The following is an 18,986-nucleotide window of genomic DNA, read 5'->3' as shown; positions in this document are numbered from 1 at the left end:
GATTCTTCCTTTATAACAGTACCGGTTCCACTTACTGGGCCTCAGCCTAAAGCTAGACCTGCCTGCCATGGGCTTTACGTATATTTATTATCATTAGTCCTCAAAACCCTCAGAGGAATGGGTCCTATGATTCCCATTTGATAAGAAAATGAGGCACAGCAAGAAGGAATAACCTTTTGGCTGCAGAATTAAGGTTTGCGTTGGATGTGCCAGCTCTGGACCATCTCCCCACCGTGCAGCCGTGATGCCACAGTTTACCTAAGGAATGGCCGCACGGGCCAGAGAGCAAAGAAGCAAACGTCTTTCTCAGTGTTAGAGCGTCTTTCTCAGTGTTAGTTGGTTCACAACTTCCCATTTTTTCCTCCTTTTTGTTCCCTAGAGTTGAAGGATTCCCTCTCCCTGTTCTGTTGGTTTTAAGAGGAATAAAGAAGACAAAATGTGAGACGCAAAGGGCTCCACGGAGTTGGGCAGGGAGCCAGTGCAGGGGCGCAAGGCCGAGGGCAGTGAGGCTGGGACGGTGCGTTGGTGGAGGGGCGTTGCTGCATCAGCTGCAGGCCTCTGCCCCCCAGGCAAGGCTCAGGCTCTGTGGCAGAAACGCTCTCGGGTCCCGGGGTTGGAGGAGTCACTTCACCCTCCCTTCCGGATAAACATCCTGAAGTTAAATATCAGAGAGGCCTTGCAGCAGGAGGATGCAATTAAGACTTCAAAAACCGATCCTCAGTTTTTAGTGTGCTAAGAATCACCTGGGGTGCTTGTTTAAAATGCTGCCTTCCTGGTCCCCGCTCTTGGAAACTCATTCAGCAGGTTGGAAGTGAGGCCCAGAATCCGCATATTTAAAACACCCCAAGCAATTCTGGTGCCAGGGGATCCTGAGCCAGGCTAAGAAAAACACCCACTTGGAGGGTGAAGGTGCAGGATCTGAAACTTTTCTTTTACAAAAATAGCTTTTTTTGTCATTATAATTTAATCTCAGGAGCACCAGTTTTCTTATTCTGGATGTAGATGTGGTAGGTATGTTTATGGAGCTGTCTTGCTGAAAGAAAGATAATGCACACATGGTTATGTGCATAATTGCAGTTAATTATTATGTTGTGAACGTATGGTTAAACTCGATAAAGATTAACTTATAAAAACTCTTATTAAAAGTTCCCTGTTATTTGCCATTAATCAGTACCATGGATTTTTTAGGGGAGTTTGTTCATTCATCCACTTAATTAAAAAGCTTTTTCATTCTTGCTGTGTGGCTGGCCCTGTGCAAGGATGGGGAGACTGCACGCAGTGGGCCAGCAGCCGGGGGCTGACCGCTGCCCTCCAGGGATTTACAGTCTGGCCAGGGAGACAGATTCATCAAATCCCCAGCAACCACGGGCATTTCAATTTTGTGTATGTTTATTCTTATTTGTTAAGGTGTTTGTTAAATTCATTACTAAATGTGATTTTTATAAATGTAGAAGTATTTACATATATACAAATACAAAGCATACAAACAAAAAAATCCTTGTCAGGCCATATATTGTTATTTGGGCTTAAAAAAAAAATTGACTGATATACAGATTTTGAACTTTCCAGGTGTCTCTGATTGGGTTAGGAAGATATATTCTATAAATTCTATACAAAGTTGGATTGTAGTTTTTTTTAAATCAGTGAGTTCAGACTTCATCTCTAAACATGTTTAATTAAGATGTCTGAAAGATGCATTAATTTTTTTGCCATCACATTTCTACTCTCTCCCCTATTTGTGAAACTAGCACATTAGGAAAGCAGTACCCAAGTGCTTTCAAGCACAAATGTACCTGAATGCAGAATTCTTATCCAACAATGAGAAGCACAGAGAATTCTGATTCCTTGCTTAGCAGTTTCAGCATGTCCTCAATGCTATTTTCTTGCCAGACACTGGAGCGTGCAAATCATCTACGAGAGAACAAATCAATATGAGACAGAACTGTCATCAATAACCTCTGCTTCCTGATTTTCAGCGTTGCAGGTGGTGAGCTCTTTGACTTCTTAGCTGAAAAGGAATCTCTGACTGAAGAGGAAGCAACTGAATTTCTCAAACAAATTCTTAATGGTGTTTACTACCTGCATTCCCTTCAGATTGCCCACTTCGATCTCAAGGTATGTTGCTTGGCGTGAATCAGATGAAAGCTTACACGTACCACAGCATTCGCTGTTTGCTAAGAAAAATTGAGGGCGTCCGAAAGAGATACATGTTTTTTTCCTAGAGGGGTTTAACAAATGAAATTATCTATATAAATCAGCAAGTGTATAATGCATGCCTACTACAGGAATTCCTAACCAATGTGTGAGATAGAGGCTTAAGATTAATGATTACATTTGAGAATTCTTGGGGAAGAATCAAGGGGTCTTACCAGCTAGGTCTTTAAGAAAGGGGGCTGCTGTTGGTTATGGGGTATTTTCAACTTGGAGTAGCCATTGGCTGCCCAGTTTCCATCCCCTTCTGGCTACAGGCATATAAGATGGAAGGTGTCTTGATCTCTACTCTCCCTCTTGATGCAAAGGCTTCTGGGCTGACTCAGTCTCTGGCAATCAATCAAGCCAAACTCTGAGACTGGCTAATTGTGATCTTTGCTTGGCTGGAGGCAAGACATTATCGGACGTAAAAAGGCGCATCATACTCCCATCCATCACAGAGGAGATGGTCTCTCTGAGAGGGGAAGATATACATATGAGCAACAGAAATGGCAATGTAAGATGCAGGGTACAATCCGAGGCAGCGAGAAGATTATCACAAACAGTGTGTGGTTGATTGCCAAGTGAATGATTCAGATCATTGGAGTTGGATAGATGTAAGAGAAGGGAAGATTTTCTCCATACTTATTGTAGCAGAGCCGTCAAGACCCCATCTGGATCCCCCAACACTCACTAACACACATCCCAAAGACTGCTGCTGGGAGCTGGAAATGCCAGAGTAAATGCCCACTGAAGCAGCTCTTAGCAGTGGAGCTGGGGAGAAGGTGGATAAATACCCCAACTCCCTCGTGCTTCAGTTGGAAAATTCTGAGTGCTGCCCTTTCTCCCCAAGTCCTCCAAAGGGATTGTGCTCCAGTCACCCCTACCTTGATAAGACACTTTGTATCAGCTTCCTTCCTTCTGTTTCCTGTCTCCCCATTCCTCTACCAAGTATTCCCTGGAGTCCCCTCCTACATAAGCTGCTTGCATCCAAATCCATGTCACAGGTCTGCTCCTGGGAGAACCTAAACCAAGACATTTATTTTTCCTGGTGTTCTCTTGCAACTACTCTTTTATCCCTACTTTTTGGTTGTTTTTTCAGGGGAGAGGAAGAACTACCTGCCCTCTTGTCCTCAGCATGACATATGATAGGGTTTTTTTTTTAATTGTGGAAAAATAAACATAATATAAAATTTACCATTTTAACCATTTTAAAGTATGCAGTTAAGTGACATTAAGTATATTCACATTGTTGTGCAACCATCACCACCATCTATTTCTGGAAATTATTGATCTTCCCAAATTGAAACTATGTATCCATTAAACACTAACTCCACAACCCTCCTACCCCCAGCTGCTGGCGTCCACTATTCTACTTTCTGTCTCTATGATTTTGCCTATTCTAGGTATTTCATGTATGTGGAATCACGCACTATTTCTCCTTTTATGACTGGCTTATTTCAGTTCACGTAGTGTCTTCAGGGTTCATCCATATTGTAGCACATGTCAGAATTTACTTTCTTTCTCAGGCTGAATGGTATTCCATTGTATGGATAGACCACGTTTTGTTTATCCATTCATCTGATGGACATCATGTTATTTCCACCTATGAACATTGCTGTACTATTTTTCTTTTTTTTAAGCCTGAAAACATAATGCTTTTGGATAGAAATGTTCCCAAACCTCGGATCAAGATCATTGACTTTGGGTTGGCCCATAAAATTGACTTTGGAAATGAATTCAAGAACATATTTGGGACACCAGAGTTTGTTGGTAAGTTTTCTTATTCCTGTGGTCATTCATTTCTCATAAATATTACGCTTGCAAAATTCACCCTGCTGCAACATCATTTCCCTGGTACATGTTTCTGGTTTTTATACATGAAGATTAGAATCTGTTGATTCACTTTCTTCTAAAACTAAATGTGCATTCATTTCCTCTTAGCTCCTGAGATAGTCAACTATGAACCTCTTGGTCTTGAGGCAGACATGTGGTAAGGAGCATACTCTTGATGTTGTCATCTTTCTGATTTATTTTACTATTCTTCTGATGTTGTTTTTCTTTTTATTTTGTGTCTAGGAGTATTGGGGTAATAACCTATATTCTGTAAGTACCCAAATCCACAACTCACGTTCTTTTCCTTTTTCTTTGAGACCATATGTTTTACTGACCATTCTATGTGTAGTGTTGATCAGTTCAGCTTATGTATGCTTTTTAAACATACTCATTTTACACCTCCACAACATGTTTAGTTTATACTAATTAAGCATTTTCTCCTAATTTGAAATGAGTCATCAGAAACTGCAGCATAATCACTGAAAGAAAGCATGGCTGTCTATTACTGCTGAGAAAATAGGAAAGGTTTTCTTTTTTTCTTAAACTACTAAATGCTGTTCTAAATTAACTGTCCTTTGCATTAAGCTGAAGATTTTGTGCATGACAATTAAATGCCCTATAAAATGTAACTGAATTCTAAAGTGACTGCTCAAGCACCAGATTATAATGTTATTCCTCACTCCCTTTATCAGATATTATAGGAACAGAATGACAACACAAGAGGGACTTACTCATGTTCTGTGCCCTGCTTTATTAACAGCCTAAGTGGGGCGTCCCCATTTCTTGGAGACACTAAACAAGAAACGTTAGCGAACGTATCTGCTGTCAACTACGAATTTGAGGAAGAATACTTCAGTAATACCAGTGCCCTAGCCAGAGATTTCATAAGAAGACTCCTCGTCAAGGATCCAAAGTGAGTGTCCATTATACCCAAAAGGTGCCCAGCTGTGGCCTCAGCTAGACGAGAGTTAGCACCTGTCCTGTGCACACGGCCACGTTTATGCTACCCTGGTTGTTTCCTCCTGGCAAAGAGAAGCATGCCGTGTGAAACGCTTCAGAAAATGCAGGCAGGGCCCCTTGTACCTGCTCAGTCAGCCCCTGTGGGCACAGTGAAATAATCACACAAAGACTGATATTGTTTTCGGCTCTCTTCCGTGAAGCAGGCCCCGAACTGCATTTTCCAGAGCATCTGCTTGGTAGGCCCAGCCGGCATGGAAACAACCTTAGTGTTTGCTTCTATGGTCACCGCATTTTTTTTCTTTCCCCTCCCCCCACAAAGGAAGAGAATGACAATTCAAGATAGTTTGCAGCATCCCTGGATCAAGGTAAGTTGCATATTGCGATTGGTTTGGGGATTATAGGGCGACCTGGAATTCGTTTGTCCTAGGGTATCACTAGGCATTATGGGTTCTAACCACGGTCACGTCTGGAGTATTGTGTTTGCTGTTGGTGCGTACTTTAAGACAGCTGACAGCTGAGAGAATCCTCATGATAATGGAAGTAGAAAGGAGTGAGCTACCACAGTGCAGGATTGTGATGAGGAGCTGAAGGGCAGGTCCACTCAACAGCCTTGAGTTTGATTGTGGGATATGAGCCCAAACAATATTTTTTAAAATTCTTGAATTAACTTCCAGCATTTAAGTATCATATCAAATCTGGATTTCCAGCTTCTCTTGAAAAATCTGAAGATCTATCAACACTGAGCCCTCATTCCACAAGGCTGCCAGAAACTCTGCCCAGTTGCCTTTGTGCCAGGCCAGCGGCCACCCCCGACATATATACACCTTTACATTATTTGCCTGGCGCCTGTCAGCATTTGGGTTAAAGAACTGAAGTTGCTTCAGCTAGACCAGAAAGGACTAAGGGTGGGGAAGCATGGCAGTTACAGAATAAAATCATGGAACCAATAAGTGGATTGTGATGCAGTAACTTGCATTGCAGAAGTAGGTTTGGGGCAGCTGGAGACCTCTGTCTGTGCCAGCTGCCAGCAGTTGCCTGGGCTTCCCTAGAAGGCAACGGTGTCTCCTTCCTTCAGAGGTAGAGTTGCATGGCCTCCTGAAAAAATGCAGTAGGAGGGATTTTAATGCTGTAAGATAGACCGAATTTGCTAACATCTGAGGTCCCAACCATCTCTAAGTTACTTGATGATGTTAAGTTCACATGCCTCGTAATATGGCCTCACCGTGAATCATGCCATTCCCAGACTCTCTTATGGAAAGTTGTAATTCAGCTTGTCCAAGCTCAACTTTTCAACTTTCCCTCAAGATCCAGTCTTCATGGATTTGCTCAAACCCTTAGCCACAAGAGTTTAGCCTCTGGAGACTAGGTTCCTGGATCAGGCATATTATCCCAGCTCGTTTTGTTACTTTAGCAAGGTGAATGTGTAAGCATCCCAAATAATGAGAGGTTTTCAAAAGTTGTCATGTAACACATTTCTATAATTTAAGAGCTCTAAATTGTCTTCCTTGGATTTTCATTTTAGCCTAAAGATACCCAACAAGCACTTAGTAGAAAAGCATCGGCAGTAAACATGGAGAAATTCAAGAAGTTCGCAGCCCGGAAAAAATGGAAAGTAAGATTGTTTGATTTGAAGGGATTAACTAATTCTGTGTCCCCTGTGGCTCTCCCTCTGCTCAGGGCTCACTTCTTCTGATACTGGCAATGCAGAACTGCATCCTTTTTAAAAATTCACTCTGTAGTCATCTGCACCATTACCCTATTTTCAAAGACAATCAAAAATACTATTTCAGTCCTATTAACTCATCTTTTCACATGTAATTTTGCATTTTTTTTAATTAAAACCATTCCCAAGGCAAATTTTTAAATCAGTACAATAAAATTATAGTGCAGTCTTTTTCTAAATGCAACAAGCCACATTTTAAATAGATTTGTTTCTTGTGGTAAGCACCGTAGCATTATGACTATACCAGAACTTGTGTAAATGGTTCTCTAAATCCAGCCTTGGTCTGTGAGTGGTTGGGATGGGGGTGGGGTGTGACCATGAGCATCTGCAATGTGATCCCTTCTCAGTGTGGATGGTTTCTGCAGGGGCTGAGTAGGATGTGGCTCTAAAGGGCATTCCAGCCAACCTTGAACAAATAAAAATTCAGGGTTAAGAAGGGGACAGGATGGCTTCCTGTGCACAGGGTCATGTCAAGCCCAGAGGAAGCAGGTACTTGCCATGTCTCCTCATCACTGGGCCAGAAGTGTACCTCATTGTACTCATCAGGTTGGGGTTGCCTTGATAGAGATGAGGAGGACCACAGCCATGGGGTACTCAAGACTTGACTCTTAGTCTCAAAGAAGCTCTGAAAATAAGGCTTAAAATGTAGAGTGAACCACCATAAGTTTCTCTTTCTCTCCCTCTCTTTCATTCACATACAGACACGCACACACACACACATTCTTTACCTGTTGCTTCTGCCTTTGAGAGTAAATGCAGAGGTGTTTGTCCTGTAGGCTAAAGAGTCCCCAACCTGCTCATTTCAAACAACTGGATGAGTTTTGAGAGTCACACTGTCTGCCATTACCAGCTTGCCTGGGCACCAAAGACACAGGGCAAGACCCTTGCATACCATGCTTCTCTGAGGAGAGACGTGCAAGGGCTTTGTTAGGGTAAGATCCCATTCCTCAAAGAGTAGAGAGTAAATATGGAGAGAGAAGGGATGCATCCAGTTCTGCAGCTTAATAATGAAATGCAGGAGAATCTCTCTCTATTGTTGTCTTGATTTATAAGACCTTTAGAAATTTCTTTAAGCAAATATGATCCAACCTGCTTGTGGGATCGCCCACCCCTGAAGAATAATACATGCTGTCAGCATTGAATGCTATCTCAAAGGCTTTGTCATTTGCACTAATTTGAGTATTGTTATGTAAGCTCTCTCTCCTCCTCTCCCCCTGCATTTTTCTCACACTCTCTCTCTCTCTCTCTCTCTTTTTTTTTTTAAAGCAATCTGTTCGCTTGATATCACTGTGCCAAAGATTATCCAGGTCATTCTTGTCCAGAAGTAACATGAGTGTTGCCAGAAGCGATGATACTCTGGTAAGCAAACCTTTTCCCTGGATAGGTTTGTTCTTAGCACTGTGTATTTACCGTGTTTAGGTTGTTTGATTTGTTCAGCAACCCAGAAAACCTGAAGTCTTGGGAACATCAGGCCTGTTCTTCCTCCTCTTGAGTGGGGGAGTTGGGGTGGCTGATTTGATCTACTCTATTACTGTTTCGTCCTTTTTCCTCTTTGTTTTGATTGGCTGTATCTACTACCTCTAACACTACCACCCTCCCACCCTCCTCTTCCCCCCAACACAGTTTGATAAAAGAGAGGCTTACCAGTAGAAGAGGAAAGATCATATTCTAATTTTCATGAACTAAAACGAGAGCCCTCTGTTTCCACCAACCTTGGAGAATCTTAGACTGTAATAGTACAAAAGGGGCAGACAACCCTCCTTCTGAACACATACACACACACACACACACACACACAAACACACCAGAAAATCAGGGGAAATGCAGTGAGGCTGGCTGATATAGTTCGTGGTAGACCAGAAAGCTAAACCCACTCACTTTGTTGATGTTTTATTGATTTCCAAAGGCCCTTGAGAACAACTCAACGATTTTTTTCCCTTAATCCAAACTGAAACCTAATCACAGATTAACTCTTCAGATATGACTGGACACATCAGAATTCAACGAGACTTTCCCCAACAGTCAGACAACGGGGCTTTGTGAACCCTGGAGGTAAAGGGGACTCCAGAAAAAGCAGAAAGGGTGGTTCTGTGGGAACCAGCCTGCTCCTGTAACTGAATAGTCAGTGTTTCCTGAGTGGAATCCGGGGACTCCAAGGGCAGGATCACACATCAGCAGACACCAGCTCTTTTTTTACTCCCTGAAGCCAGTAATTTTTTGTTTTTTTTTTGTTTTTTTGTTTTTTTAATAGATCTTTATTAGAGTATAATTGCTTTACAATACTGTCTTAGTTTCTGTTGCACAACAAAGCAAATCAGCCATATGCATACACAAGTCCCCATATCCCCTTCCTCTTGAGCCTCCCTCCCATCCTCCCTATCCCACCCACGTAGGTCATCGCAAAGCACCAAGCCGATCTCCCTGTGCTATGCTGCTGTGAAGCCAGTAGTTTTACTCAAGTTCCAAATCTAACCTTATAGCCTGAAAAGAGATAGGAAATTTTAAAAAGAAAAAAAGAAGTAGCAGAGAAGCAAGTTAGGAGGAGAAGGGAGAGAAAGAGGAGGAAGGCTGGACTGGGGAATTGTTTGAGGGTGGCAGTGGAACCAAGACAAGATATAAACTATTAATCTAAGTAAGGTGATGAGAACAATGAAATCTTATAAATTAAAATTGCCCTGAATAATCAGTTGGGAGACAGTTTGTTGCAATGAAGAGTTTAGGGTAAGAGAGGGACAAGGGCTTGTGTAGAAGCTCCAGGTGGGAAGACCCCCCTCCCCAGCCCTCAGGGTCTCTCTCTCATCATCTCAGTGTCCTGCTGATTGTGAGGCCGTGTTACAACAACGTGCTTATTCCTCCCATTCTCCCATTTCTTGTCACTCTCACTTTCAGGCAAATGTCTCTTAGTCTTCAACTTGGATTGTGATAGAAAAGCAAAACCAGTGGTGTTCTTAAACATGTACTCTGTGCAGATATTATTACGTCCCTCATGAAGCTTGTTTGGATTCAGATTTATAGAGAAGAGAAAGCAGAGTTCAGAGAAATGCTTTCTCCATTCCAACCCCCACAGACAGAGGTTCAGCCTCTGTAGGTACGCTTTTCCAGATTTGAAATTTTAGTAGCAATACCTCTGTAAGTCCAAAACTTTTGTTTGGGACTTTTCTAGCTTATTTTTTTTGTTTTAATTTACCATATCATGCAAATTTCTTATTATATATATTTAAGAAAGTACTTTGACAAAGTAGCAAAAATTTAACAAACTTACTGTTCCACAGTATCTAGTTATTTTCTCTTTGTAAATGAAATGCATCCATTTTCCTTTTTCTGGCCTTTATTTTTACATTTCTCCCCTTTTCAGACCTTCTTTTTTTAAAAAAAAAAAAAACATCATGTGGGTCTGGCCCTTAGGTTGCCAGTTTGTGGCCTCTGTTCTCAGCATTTCATATATATATATATATTTTTTAATTTATTTATTTTTATATTTATTTTTGGCTGTGTTGGTTCTTCATTTCTGTGTGAAGGCTTTCTCTAGTGTGGCAAGCGGGGGCCACTCTTCATCGTGGTGCGCGGGCCTCTCACTATCGCGGCCTCTCTTGTTGCGGAGCACAGGCTCCAGACGCGCAGGCTCAGTAGTTGTGGCTCACGGGCCCAGTTGCTCCGCTGCATGTGGGATCTTCCCAGACCAGGGCTCGAACCCGTATCCCCTGCATTGGCAGGCAGACTCTCAACCACTGCGCCACCAGGGAAGCCCTCAGACCTTCTTTTTTAATAATTGTGGCCAGTTTTCAGAGAATTTTGCTATGTTGTAGAATACCTAGAGAATGAAGAATTTCTAGTGCTCAAAAAATGACAATCTGTAATTGCAAAAATTACAAAGTAAGACTTTCTTATTCAAAGATATCATTTCCTTGGTTCTATGGTTTTTAGAATCTGAGTTAGACCTGAAATTTTCTACAGTGGTTCCTGGGACTATATGTTTTTAAAGATTCCTAAGATAAACACAAAGTGTAGTTTGTCATCAATCGTTGTTCTAAATCTGAATCTTAAGAGCTGTTTGCTCTCTGGGTTATAATGCAGGCAACATAAAGACACAGGTAAATAGTAGGTGCTGCTAGTTCCCAACATGGAAGGGGAAAAAAAATGACCTCCTGCTTCCCTTCATGACCAGGTGGATTTGGGGATTAAATGGCTTACTTTCCCCTGAACGCTCCTTTTAACAAATGAGCATTGGTTTCTCTGATGTTGGTAAAAGGAGCAGCATGACCAGCAATCTAACACTTTTTCCCTCTTCCACGTCTCTCTCAAGGATGAGGAAGACTCCTTCGTGATGAAAGCTATCATCCATGCCATCAACGATGACAATGTACCAGGCCTGCAGCACCTCCTGGGCTCCTTGTCCAACTATGATGTTAACCAACCCAACAAGGTCTGATGCTGTCCTGCCACGGGTAATGGGGATCGGGGGCTTATGGTGACTGGGCACCACCAAGTCCAAGGTGGAAAGACCCCATCTGCTCTTCATTCTCCCTTACTGTTGTAAACTCCATACCGTGGGGAAAATCACTTCTGCTTAGAAAGTGAGCTGAGTTAGGAATAAGGTCTTTTTGCATTGAGGGCCTTTCTACACGCACCTAGCACGCGCCTCTAACCATGAAATTTTAAATGTACTCATCGTGCAAATGAAAATGTCACTTTTGATTGTGAATCCAAAAGAGGAAGATGTTGTGTCCTTCTGACTGTCTTCCATTCCTGTCACGCAGCACGGGAATGTGTCCTGTGTCTGTGGAGACACAGGAAGGTGTCTGGGGCAGCAGGGGTAGTTTGGGTTTTTCCTTTCCTACCAAACCTGAAAAATAGTTTTTTTTTTTTTCTTGCCTTTTCCAGCATGGGACACCACCGTTACTTATTGCTGCTGGCTGTGGGAATATTCAAATACTACAGTTGCTCATTAAAAGAGGCTCAAGAATCGATATCCAGGATAAGGTCATAATTCTGTTTTATTGCAAATGAATTAATTTTTTAAGTATTTCCAAATGTCTCTAATCAAAAGGTAATAGAGAAAAATAACACATATGCCCTACTTTATATCTCAGTTTCCTATAAAGGAAGATGAACTACTTGAATAGCCTGTTCCTGTCTAACATGTTACAGGGAAAAAGGCAAACATTCATCTTCCTCGTGGCTCTGTTGCTCGACATCATCCTTTCTTCGTGTCCTGCCCCAGATTGACTCCTTACTGATCATATTTACTCAGCGGTGTTATTTGATGTCACATTGAAAATGTTTTAATTATCCAATTAATCTCATCAGAAATGTATTTGCCCACACATTAATTAGGGCAACAGACTAAGGAGGATATGCTTTGAGGTGTAGACCACATTGGAAGTGTAGACACAAGTGATGATCAGCTAATCGTCATTACAACGGGTTTGTCATCAGCTTCCATAGACTTTCAACTGAGCTGTAAATGGACTAGATCTGGCCCTATAGGGAATTCTAACCAGAAGTTGAAATGAAGGTTTTAGGAAAAGAAAAACAACTTTTTATTTTGAAATAATTCTAGATTTACCAAAAAAATCTGCAGAGATAGTATAGAGAGCTCCCTTATCCCTTTCACCCAGGTTCCTGGAATGTTAATGTCTTACATAACCTTGGTCCCTTTGTCAAACTGAAAAGTGAAATGGGGTTTTATTCCTCTTGGGAGTTGCTCCTTTGGAGTTTGTCATCACATAGGAAGGGAAATAGAGCAACTGAGTGATATTTGCATTCAGATCCAGTCTGGGAATGTGACTCTGCCTTGGTTTTTGTACAGGGTGGATCCAATGCCATCTACTGGGCCTCTCGGCATGGCCACGTAGATACCTTGAAATTTCTCAATGAGAACGAATGCCCTTTGGATGTTAAAGACAAGGTAAGGCCACTTCTCTTCTTAAGGAAAGTAATAAAAGGCATGCCATCTGCATCATGACCCAAAGAACAAGGATTCAGGACCAAAATCTTCCTACATAGAATTTAAGTAGAAGTTTCTTTTTGCTGGTGGCTTAGTCTAATATTAAAATCTGATTTTAGCTGAAATCTGCCAAGTGGTTGCCATGTTATATAAGCAGTGAACTATCTTCCCCATAACATGAAAACTCAAAGTTCAGCCAGAAAGACAACCAGAAAGTGACCTGAGTCCTGGTCCTCTTCTTGACCCGCCATGTGCACATCTCTACCATTCTCCTCCTCTTTGATGTGACTGACAGTGCTGACCTTACGACCACTGGCACTAGAAGGGTTAATGAGACAATGCCTGTAAAGTAAGGCTTTTGGGGTAAAGATGTTATCAAAATTATTGGTTTAGGAAGGTACCTTACTTTCACGTACCCATGTTTCATTCAGTCCACACAGAGGCCCTGTGAATTAATTGCAGGGCTGGGACCTGAACTTAAGATTCCTATTTTCTCATCTGTTATGTATTCCATTATGCAACCCCTCTCTGATTCTACTACTAGTAGACTGATTTGTCATGTTCAGTCCGGGCTGCCACATACAGTTGTATGGATTGTGCACTGCACCATATCTAAGGGAGGACATTCACATTAAAGACATAATTTTTTTTTTATTATTTTTCATTATTATTTTTTAAAGATTTATTTATTTATTTATTTTTGGCTGCATCGGGTCTTTGTTGCAGCACTTAAGATCTTTCGTTGACGTGCACGGGCTCTTCGTTGTGGCCCGTGGGCTCTGGAGCACATGGGCTCTGTAGTTGTGGCTCGCATACTCGGTAGTTGCGGCGTGCAGGCTTAGTTGCCCTGTGGCATGTGGGATCTTAGTTCCCTGACCAGGGATCAAACCTGCATCCCCCGCATTGGAAGGCAGATTCTTAACCACTGGACCACCAGGGAAGTCCCAACATACATTTATTATAGCAGTTTTCTGTCGGGTGGCAACAAGTATCTCATTCTGTTATGTTTTTAGATCAGTTTATTCTGACAGTTTCATGGCAGATATAAATAAAATATCTTAAGGAAGTTGCATGTATTACTAATTCATAGAATGTTATTGTATGGGCTAATGGTAATGTTTTTAAAAATCTCTGAGAATGTAAGAAATTACATTCTAAACATAGACAAAATGAAATCAGAAACTTGCTAATAAATAAAACCCTGTGTTTAAAGAACTTAATATTAAAAAAGGAATTTTGTGTTTTGAAAAAAAATCACATAGCTGGAAGTGTCAGTATATAAAGAAAATTGAGACCAGCTATCACAAAAAAGGGAATGCACTCTTGCTTAGGGAGGGAGGGTTATCACACACAGGATGAGCCACGTGTGTGGATTTAACGCTAGCTACATAGTGGGTGCCCCACCCCAGGGTCCTTGGCCCAGTCACCAAAGGGGCATCTGGCCTGAGAGGGGCAGGAACCACCTCAGGGGAGGATGTGGAGCCAGGCATGGGTGGGAGTGGGATGGGTCCCAGGGGGCTCTGAATCTTTGGCTGTGTCTTTTGCAGTCTGGAGAGACAGCCCTTCATGTGGCAGCTCGCTATGGCCATGCCGATGTGGTTCAGTTACTGTGCAGCTTTGGCTCAAATCCCAACTTCCAAGACAAGGTGGGTCATGGTACCTGATGTCCTCACTTCTTTCTGCTTTTTGCATGGGTATACAGGCAGCCAGATGATATGTTTGGGTCTTATGGAGTTTTATCCAAGTTAGGTTTTCTGCTTAGATTGCAGAGGGCAGGGACTCAAACAAAAGCACCAACATTCATTCATTAATCCTCTGGACAACCCTATAATTCTCATTTTATAGATGAGGAAACTGAGGCAGAGAGAGTTTCAGGAACTTGCCCAAGGTAACACAGCTCAACAGTGGTGGAGCCGGTGCTCAAGCCCACACAGTCTGGTTCCAGAGTCTGTGTTCGTAACCACTACAGTACAGCAGCCTCTCGTAGACAGATACATGTGTCTAATGATGTTGATCATGAATATGTAGACCTCATGACCAACCATTTTTGTTAAAGCTTGGTTGTGTTGGTCCCTTCTTTGCCAGAGCAGTAATCAATTTATGTGACTCATCTTTATGCTATATACATGACAGGAATCTTGAGGCATTAAGATTGTTAGAAGAGTTCTTGCTCAGAGAAGTGCTGTCCTGTGGTTAGCAGTCTCCAATGAAGTAAAGGACAGACAGCACTTTTACAAGAAAGATGATATAAATCCACCCACGCAGAGGCTCTATTGTTCAGAAGAGCTGAGCCGCTGGTTCCAGTGGGCTCCGCAAAGTCAGTTGTCAGTAAAATGCTGAGAAAGCTGAATTCGAATTAAGGAAAGCCGCCAGACCCATGCCCATTTTTTCACATTAATGTTTTGCTCCAATAGCTACAAACGCTTTCAATCCGCTGCCTTGAGTTTGCTGCCAAGTTTGGCCAAGACTCTCACCATGCCTGTACTTTCTTTCATAGTCTTGCATTCTCCTCCTCTATGTACTTGTCTCCTTGGCCAGGAAGAAGAAACACCCCTGCACTGTGCTGCCTGGCACGGCTATTACTCTGTGGCCAAAGCCCTTTGTGAAGCTGGCTGCAATGTGAACATTAAGAATCGAGAAGGAGAGACCCCCCTCCTGACAGCCTCCGCCAGGGGCTACCACGACATCGTGGAGTGTCTGGCTGAGCACGGAGCCGACCTTAATGCATCCGACAAGGTGCTTAGTGGGTCAATATATCCCACTCGTTGAAAAGTGATCTGGGGGGCTGGAGGGACCACAAGACTTCTCAATTAGTTTACCTAAAATAACAAACTTGAGTGCAACAAGTTATATTATCCTTTCTCTTCTCCTATCCAAAGATTCCGTGATTCTAGATTCTGTTTAATAATTAATATTCATTTGTGGGGTGTAACAAAATTTATGAATTGGTCAGATGACTCAGGTCTCTATTTTTAGCCTTTTTAGCTTTGGAGCAGGTACAGTGATGATCACAGAGCCCAAGACAAATCCTCATTTAGGACTGAAGTTGGCAACACACTATTAATTTGTAGATAGACAAAGAAATAGGTGGTTTATTTACTTCCATCACCTGCTATTTTGTAGAAAAACATAAACTATTCTTATTTGTTTGGCAATCTCAATTCCAGGCCAGGTTTTCCTTTTTTAATTAAGCAAATTCAGCATGATCTGTTCTTATTGTGAACTTGTACTTACAGTGAGGCTGTGATGTTGCTATGTATAGTTAGATCTGGCACACTGTGGTTAATATAGGAACTGCCACTTGTGGAGTATTTTCTGGGTATAGAGAAGTAGTTCTCAAGTGGGGTGACCTTGCCCCCAGGAGACACTGGTAGTGGCTGGAGACATATTTTGGTTGTCACAGCCAGGGTGGGGAATCTAGAAGATAAAGACCAGTGGTGCTGCTGAACAGCCTACAATTCCCAGGACAGGTCCCAAACGTCAGTAGTGCTGACATTGAGCAACCCTAGAACAAGTACATTACAGAAGTGTTTCCAAACTCCCTCTACCCAGCTCCTAAAACTCAACACGTTTCTTCACCGGGGGTTCTATAGCAGGTGGAATGAATCCCGGGCTGATGCTCATATACATGACAGCCAGTCGCCTTGCTCTCTCAGTTTCTCCTGCTGTAAAATAAAATAATAAACTTTCTACTTAGGAAGTTAGTAAAGATTGCTGAGCAAATGTTTTGAAAAGTGTTTTTCAAATACTTGATAAAACAGGCCATTGGAGTACCAAAAATAACTTAAGTCCTATAAATTCAGAGACAGAAAGGAGTGTGGACTCTTCCTACCCGAATGTACTGGCCAAGCCTAGGTTAATTAAGCTGACGGTCAGCTTGGTCTGTGATTATTCAGAGTGATATGTATGGGGCCTCGCCCCGATCCCACCAGGAGTAAAGTTCACGGTTTTAATCCTCCTTCAGGCTTTGCAGTAATGGTCCCATTGCCAATTAAACCTGGCCCAGTGCAGCTGGAAAGGCAAGCGGCCAGGCCCACATGCCCAAGCGAAAGCGCTCACGGCCCCTGGTGTTTGTTGCAGGACGGACACATAGCTCTTCATCTTGCTGTGAGACGATGTCAGATGGAGGTCATCCAGACTCTCATCAGCCAGGGCTGTTCCGTCGATTTCCAAGACAGGCATGGCAACACCCCCCTCCATGTGGCCTGCAAAGACGGCAACGTGCCGATTGTGGTGGCCCTCTGTGAAGCCAGCTGCAATTTGGATCTCTCCAACAAGGTAAAGCTGGAAGGAAGATCCCTGCAGAGTCTGTCTGTGTCTGTCTGTCCACGTGTTTCCGGGTTTGGGCCAGTTTCTCTCTGCATCTTTTCATTGTTCGAAGTCAGTATTGCTTATATGAACCTGTTCCTTTTTATAGGGCTCTCCACTTTAAGTATATTTTACATCCGACTTTTGAATAATTTCCTAGAGTAACAGAAAATTACATTAATAAGTACTTCCTGCTGAGCCCGGCTTACCATTTATGGGCATCGAGAAAGAGAGAGAGAGAGAGTGTGTGCGTGTGTGTGTGCCTGCGTGCGCACGCATGTGCGTCCCCTCCTGTAGAGGAATCAGAACATGGTACAAATTGGGGCATCTTCCTGGAGCACTAAGTCTTCAGGAAACACCTAATGAGTTATGATGTGATTGAAATTCCTAGGGCTAGATTTCTCCAGTTTCCCCACTGAGAGTTTTATGGTCAAAACTTCATGACATCTTTTTTGTGCTTAATAAGTTTGGTAAGACCAAGGGGATAATATCATTTGGTGAATGATAAAGAAATAAAAATCCCCATATGCTGACTCCTAGAAATTAGCTAACACCTTCTCTTTTCCCTGAATACCATCTAGATTTTCATTACCAAATATGATAGAACAGTTGGATATTCATGTGGTTTCAGCCCTGTAACTGTATGAAAGGCAAGCACTATTCTGTTACGATTACGTTAAAAACAAAGTCCAAGTGGAATTAATTTTTTAATTGCAGAAAATGTTTGTTTATAAATGGTAGACGTGATACCAGCAGAATTTTATTATGATTTGTTTGAGGTAAAAAGAATTAATATCTGAAACAACTGGAAAATGATGCTTCTATCCAAAAAAATAGTCCTCTTGCATATTATGTGATTAATTCTAATGGGAATTGAAATTGGTAATCTTCATATTCTGGAAATATGAAAAGCCAATATACTAGGTCTTATCCATTAGCTGCTGGTTGCTTTCTTAGTTTATCCTATTCTAACCTTGCCAAGTCAGTTATATAAGTGGCTTAAGGAGGAAACTAAATGTAATATTAAGCAGCATCAAGACCTTGGCTTTCCTTCCAGGAGTCTTTAAATGAATAAAAAGCAGCTTTAGGAACCTCGTGGCACTCATTTGAATACCTTTGACTTGGCCATTGTACACTGTAACTTTGTGGGTCTCACGCCTTCTTCAGAAGGGTTGGTGTCAGCTTGTTTTCCTGTTCATTTTTTAGCTATTTATTTTAGGAAACATGATTGGGGCTGTAGAGGAGCTTAAAAGATGCACAGAAAAGTAAGAGAAAGGCATTATTTCTCGAGAAAGCACATCTGGCTTTACATGGTCTCACCCCAGTAACCAGCTGTCAGCATGGACATGGCACAGTGACGGCCCGTGTCCCACAGGCAGACTGTCACTCCTTTCCCATGGTGTGTCCTGCCTTTTCCTTACCTGGACTCAATTCCCCCAGAGATAAAAATGGTCATTCAGATCCTACCCCTGTCAGCAGTATGTGACAGGAACTTGTCACTATTTTTGACGCTCATTGCAGTGAAACAGACATGTCTTTGTCTGCATTCTTCTCATGTGAAAATCCGGAGAGTGGCTATTTACTCGACCACATCGGGAAATGCGGGAGAGGAGAGGAACTAGATGATGCAGAGTGCACGGCCCTTAACCCTTTCTTCCTTTCTGGATTGGCTCTTCTTCTCAGCGAAAGTAGAAAAAGCATGTCGATACACACGTGTGTGTGCATGCACACACACACAGATGCGCACACACATCCAGGAGCCTGCAAGAGAATTCCGTGCCTGCCAAGTATTGATGAATGCCCTTCTGTGACAACACTGTGCCAGGTGCAGGTGGGGAGTAGGGGTAGGCAGGGTATGGACGGCAGGGAATGGTTCTTGCCCTCAGGCTGCTTTTGGACAGACACACAGACATTTCAATATAACAGCATCTCATATTGCAATCACTGCTGTGATAGAGGTACAGGTGCTCCAGAAACATGGACATCTGGACATTAAAGAAACCGGGAAAAGCTTTTCAGAGG

At 42.4% G+C, this 18,986-nt stretch overlaps 1 protein-coding gene across 8 annotated transcripts in view; it reads left to right on the top strand.

Moving 5' to 3' along the window:
* The window catches only part of DAPK1 (death associated protein kinase 1), a 212,205-nt gene that overhangs the window by 143,676 nt on the left and 49,543 nt on the right, over positions 1-18,986 (top strand). For all 8 annotated transcript variants that reach the window (XM_059924486.1, XM_059924487.1, XM_059924488.1 and 5 more), the window contains 14 exons: positions 1,977-2,115; positions 3,834-3,963; positions 4,135-4,183; positions 4,270-4,296; positions 4,787-4,939; positions 5,306-5,351; positions 6,509-6,598; positions 7,976-8,068; positions 11,013-11,132; positions 11,591-11,689; positions 12,519-12,617; positions 14,204-14,302; positions 15,195-15,392; positions 16,737-16,934. In XM_059924486.1, coding sequence (XP_059780469.1) covers positions 1,977-2,115; positions 3,834-3,963; positions 4,135-4,183; positions 4,270-4,296; positions 4,787-4,939; positions 5,306-5,351; positions 6,509-6,598; positions 7,976-8,068; positions 11,013-11,132; positions 11,591-11,689; positions 12,519-12,617; positions 14,204-14,302; positions 15,195-15,392; positions 16,737-16,934 — 1,540 coding nt within the window. The remainder of the gene's footprint in view (positions 1-1,976; positions 2,116-3,833; positions 3,964-4,134; positions 4,184-4,269; positions 4,297-4,786; positions 4,940-5,305; positions 5,352-6,508; positions 6,599-7,975; positions 8,069-11,012; positions 11,133-11,590; positions 11,690-12,518; positions 12,618-14,203; positions 14,303-15,194; positions 15,393-16,736; positions 16,935-18,986) is intronic.

The sequence above is a fragment of the Balaenoptera ricei genome, chromosome 6 (assembly GCF_028023285.1).
Source record: "Balaenoptera ricei isolate mBalRic1 chromosome 6, mBalRic1.hap2, whole genome shotgun sequence".
Taxonomy (NCBI): domain Eukaryota; kingdom Metazoa; phylum Chordata; class Mammalia; order Artiodactyla; family Balaenopteridae; genus Balaenoptera; species Balaenoptera ricei.
Note: the sequence above shows the minus strand (reverse complement) of the source record. Positions and strands in the feature narration are given on the sequence as shown.